Genomic DNA, 5467 nt, shown 5'->3' with positions numbered 1-5467 from the left:
TGTAGAGAAACTACCCATTGGTAGCACTCTAATTTTTTTTTTATTTTTTTTTTAACAATAAATACATCTATATAGATTTTCTTATTCATTAGTTTGCGTTCAGACTACTAGGTCTAAAAAAAAAAATTGAATTTATATATAATCTTTTCCTTTTTTTGAGACTAGTTTTAATTACTTAAATAAAATTATTTGTATCCAATTTAAGTCTAAAAACACTCTTTATTATCGTTTCGGTCCATTCGGCTTTCTCAAGGACAATCTTATACATAATTTCACATCTTGTTTCAGGATATTCTACCTAGGTCATTAATTTAAGTCAAATTAATGTCACTTTTCTATTAAATTTTAAAATTTTCATTACAAATTAACTGGACACTATTGTCACTTGAAAAGGAAAAATATTGTGTGATAGGTAAGTGATAAGTTAATATGTAATTAAAAGTTTTAAAATTTAATAGACAAAATACGGTGATTTATCTGAAATTAATGACCTGGGCAGAAAGAAAAGCCTGCAAGAAGTTTTTAAATTATTGGATGTGAGGTGTAAATTTATGATTGAGGATAGCCGAATTGGCCGAAACGTTAAACTTAAAAAAATAATAAAGAGTGTTTTGAGACTTAATTTGAATACAAACCATTTTATTTAAGGAATGGGTAGCTATTTTTGACCCTGACATTATATTTTAATTAAATTCATCATCTGAACCAACATTTTTACATTTTTATTTGTGGCGTTCAATTTTAAATTGAAGTTTTTGACATTAATGTCTTTTTAAATGCTGCATTCATAAGTTGTTGATGGAAACTTTGAAAAATTTGTTTTATTAAGAGAATAATGTCGATATTGTAGACTGCTTGTTGAGGGTTAAACTTTATAATTAACAAACAATTTAACATCGTAATAGTTTTAATTTTTGCAGTTACCATGTTTTATGACCGAACTACTTATTTAATGAATAACAATTCTCATCATTTCCAAACGGGTATGTGTATCTAAAACGACATTTTCTTATAAATATTAAATATTTATACATATAAATGATTGACCATATTTTTCAAAATATGAAGGAGATGGTAGGTTGTACGGTAAAAAAAAATAGTTAATAACTATTAATTTGCCATTGTTTCGCCCCACTTTGTAGAACTTCATCATGGCTAAAATAAAATACAAATACATCTATAAATATTTAGACAATGTAGGATAATAAGATACAAAAAAGTAAACTAAGATCGGGTTAAAATTTTTGTAAATATAAGAAAATAGAAAAGTATTAAAAAATGAACAAAAAGAAGAAATAAAAATAGTTATTGCAATATAATAAATTTAAAAAAAAAAAATAAATTATTATTTATTCTCAACTCAATTCCTTAATTTTTTATCTTTTAGTGTGTTAGATTTTTTTCATTTCTCTCAAATCTACTTTTCTATTTTTAGTTGTTATTAAGTCTGCTCATTTAAAATCTAATAGTTTACGTAATCATCTGTTATCTACTTATTATTGTCTATGTTATAACTATATTTTTATTTTTGTTCATTTTTAAATCAATTTTAACCTTACCTTAGTTTACTTTTTTGTGTATTATTATCCTACGTTGTCAAGATATTTTTTAGTTGTTTTTTTTTTAGCCTTGATGAAGCGAATTGGTGCGAAAAGTGCAAATAAATAGTTGTTAAGTATTTTTTGTTCGTTTTTTTGCTCGCTTTCCCCCACCACCTCCTTCATATATTAGGTATTTATATGTTCTATATAAATGTATATTTATATTTTCTATGTTTACGACCTAACAACTCATTTAATGAAGAAAAATGGTGATAACCCACCCGCGGGTGTTTCAAAAAGTAATATTCTTATAAATATTAATAACACAAATATTTCCGAAATAACGGTTCCATTATATAAATTTTCTTAATGGAATTAATTAAAAAAATTACTCCGTATATTTTTAAATATTGGGCTTTTGATAATTATCTAAGGACTTCTAGATTCAAAACACAATTAAGGATCATGAGATCTTTCTACCTCCTAAAGTCCAACGTGGTACAAAGTTTCGGTATAGATAAGATAGTAATAGTTTGAACAATTGACTTGGCATTCATTGTATAAACAAATGATTTTATTAATCCTAAATACGAAGTGTAATGTTAAAGCCATGCCCGGAGCTCTGTCCTTTCTTCCTTAGGCTTCACTCAAAATGGTAATGCACGACATCGCATACGGCGAACAACTCGTAGAACTTGTATATTCATCATGGAACAAGCTCATTTGCTTTTATTTTTGTGCAATATGGTAATTATTTCTTCATTTTATTAAATTTTATATATATTTGTATTGATATATACTAACTATTAGGCATTTTTTAAAAAAATTATTTTTGCTTTATCTATCTCATTTTTCAAATTAACAGATAAATGCTTTGCTTGATTAGTGCTACATCTTAAATAATACTAATTTTAGTGGAGATTCTTATAAGCATTTTAGATATAAATCTGTTCAAACATTGTCCTCAAACTTTATTCTATTTTTCTAATTTTTTGTAATAGATATTTTTGTCTCTTAGAACTAAATTTATTAAATAAATGCATTGTGTATTATAACTGTAACAATACTGTAAATAACCCATTTAAAAAAAAAATCTTAGAATTAAACAAGTTATATTTTCATTGTAAATTACAGGTAATTTAATGAAAAGTCGAAAAAGACTACAGAAATTACAATAATACGGATAAATTACTAGGTACCTAATTGATTTACTATACGGAGCTGTATTAATAATAGGTTTTACTTCTTTAAATTCGTTTTCCAAATATGAGTTTTTATATTACCACTAATCGATGTAAAAATAATATATATATTTTTTTTGTACCCCTTCCCCCCCTGACGAAATATGTAATTGAATGCATACATATAGGTAGGTTTATGTATGTATTCAATTACTTATTTCGTCGGGGGGATATGAAAAAAAATATATGTATATAATTTATAAAAATATATTATTTTTTTGCGTAAAAATTATATATTGCTAACTCACGTTGATATTTAACATAAATTGATTTTTTCTTTTTGCGAACCAGGACAACTATCATGGTAAAAAATGAAATCAATTCCTTTATTAGTTCCCTTTTTTTTTTCTTTTTCTTTTTTATGAATCTTAGCACAAATCTCATTTATTCTATTCTCTATTTCGCCTTCCCTCCATACCTAGTTACGTCTGTTGATTTGAAGTCAAAAATCGTAAAGTTCAGGTCCAAATATGAGTTTTTATAATACCACAAATTCATGTAAAAATAATATATATATTTTTTTCGTACCCCTCCCCCCTGACGAAATAAGTGATTGAATACATACATATAGGTAGGTTTATGTATGTATTCAATCACTTATTTCGTCAGGGGGCTATGAAAAAAAAAATATATGTATATAATTTTTACATATGAAAAATATATTTTTTTTTTTTTTGCGTAAAAATTATATATTGCTAACTCACGTTGGTTTATCATAAATTGATTTTTTCTTTTTGCGGGCCAGGACAATTATGATTGTAAAAAATGAAATCAATTCCTTTATTAGTTCCCTTTTTTTTTTTTATTTATTTTTTTTTTTATGACTCATAGCACATTCTCATTTATTGTATTCTCTATTTCGCCTTCCCTCCATACCTTGTTACGTTTGTTGATTTGAAGTCAAAAATCGTAAAGTTCAGGTCCAAATATGCCACTGTTAACGAAAAAAAAATGCTTCCTACTGGCCTCCAAGCAAAACGTGTCACAATTAAAGAAACCGATTCGAAAAAATCTTTCGAAAATAATAAAATAACTAAGCTTATATCGTTATTAAAAGAAAAATTGAGTATAGTTTAATACCGGCACATCTGATCTCAAGTGGAAAATATAATCATTTTTTTTAGTTGTATTACTACTCAAATATAGCAGCGATATATATACTCTATCAGTTAAAAGTTTTAGAATTTTTTTTTTTGAAAATTCGATACTTTTTGGAATAAATAAAACAAAACTAAAGTAGATTAATTTTTATTAATATATTCTTGTTTGAGAGTGGTTTAGTTTATGTAAAAACAAATTTGATCCTTTTTTCTCAACTTTATTCTTTACAAACTTTCCAACGTTTCGACCCTCATGTCATTTTCAAGGATACCTTCATTTTGATGTCATTGTCTTTTCTAAAATCTTAAAAAATGCAGTCTAATTGCCTTTGTCCCATATAAATTTTTCTATATAATTCCTTCTTAAATTTAAAACTTTTACAATCCACTTCTCTTCTTTCTTTCATTTACATTTGCAACCTTAAAACCTTTAATGTTACCTTATCGTTTTTAAGGTTGCAAATGTAAATGAAAGAAAGAAGAGAAGTGGGACAAAGGCAATTAGCCAGTATTTTTAAAATTTTAAAAAAGAAAATGACATCAAAATGAAGGTATCCTTGAGAATGACCTGAGGGTCGAAACGTTGGAAGGTTTGTAAAGAATAAAGTTGAGAAAAAAGGATCAAATATGTTTTTAAATAAATTAAAAAAACTAAAGTAGCTTATGAAATAAAACGAAACTAAAGTAGCTTTTGAAATTAAACTTTATTAAAAAAAAAGTATATAAAAAAATATAATTTTAGAGGAACATAATAAAAAATAAATAAACTTAGCCTTTAACTGATATGGTAGAATTTACTTGCCACTGCGGAGATTGAGTTTAACGAATCCTAAACTTTTATTAGAATTTATTTAATTAAAAAATAATACAAGTCCTTAACCTTGTAATGTTACAAATTTTAACTTAATTGTTCTGGTAGTTCTCATGCCAGAAGGTTATTAAAAATTAATACTGACTGATATCGACTCCCCAATTATTTCACTTTTTTTTTTTTTTATTTCATAATTAACAATGCTTAACATAATAGAGAAAAGCAGTATCTTGTTATTTAAGATGTATAAAAATCATCATCATAATTGGCGCGACAGCCCGAGCCTCCTCTAGTAGCTTGCGCCAGGCCTTTCTGTCTTCTGCTCTCCAGTTTCGGGTTCCCAGAAGGCCCCGAGCATCTGACCATCTCATGTTCGGCCTCCCTACTCTTCTCTTTCTATGTAGTTTATCGGATAGGACCTTTTATGGGATGTCATCGCTGGGCACCCTCGCCACCCTTAGCTTCACCTTCTTCTTTCTTCTCCCTGCATTGCCCTCTCTAACAGGTCCAAATATTTTTCTCAGAATGGACCTCTCGAAGTCCAAGTCTTGCTTTATCAGCTTTAATGAAGGCCCAAGCCTAGGATCCGTATGCCCAACGGGACGTACAAGTGTCTTATAGAGATTTACCTTGGTCCCATTAGAAAGCAACTCGCTTCTGAAATGTCTTGCCAGGCCAAAGCAGCATAGGCTGGCAACAACGATCCTTCTGCTAATCTCCTGAGAGGTATTGGCTGCTCACTTCAATTCCCAGGTATATGAAACAGCTCACCCT

The 5467-nt window shown here is 27.8% G+C and overlaps 1 protein-coding gene across 1 annotated transcript in view; it reads left to right on the top strand.

Annotated features, from left to right (window-relative positions):
• The first annotated feature begins 2136 nt into the window (after positions 1–2136).
• Positions 2137–5467, top strand: part of LOC106687279 (thioredoxin) — a 15421-nt gene continuing 12090 nt past the window's right edge. Inside the window, exon 1 of the mRNA XM_014431064.2 lies at positions 2137–2288. Coding sequence (XP_014286550.1) covers positions 2194–2288 — 95 coding nt within the window. The 5' untranslated portion in view covers positions 2137–2193. The remainder of the gene's footprint in view (positions 2289–5467) is intronic.

The sequence above is a fragment of the Halyomorpha halys genome, unplaced genomic scaffold, assembly GCF_000696795.3.
Source record: "Halyomorpha halys isolate HHAL.00 unplaced genomic scaffold, Hhal_1.1 Scaffold38.1, whole genome shotgun sequence".
NCBI classification, from domain to species: domain Eukaryota; kingdom Metazoa; phylum Arthropoda; class Insecta; order Hemiptera; family Pentatomidae; genus Halyomorpha; species Halyomorpha halys.
Note: the sequence above shows the minus strand (reverse complement) of the source record. Positions and strands in the feature narration are given on the sequence as shown.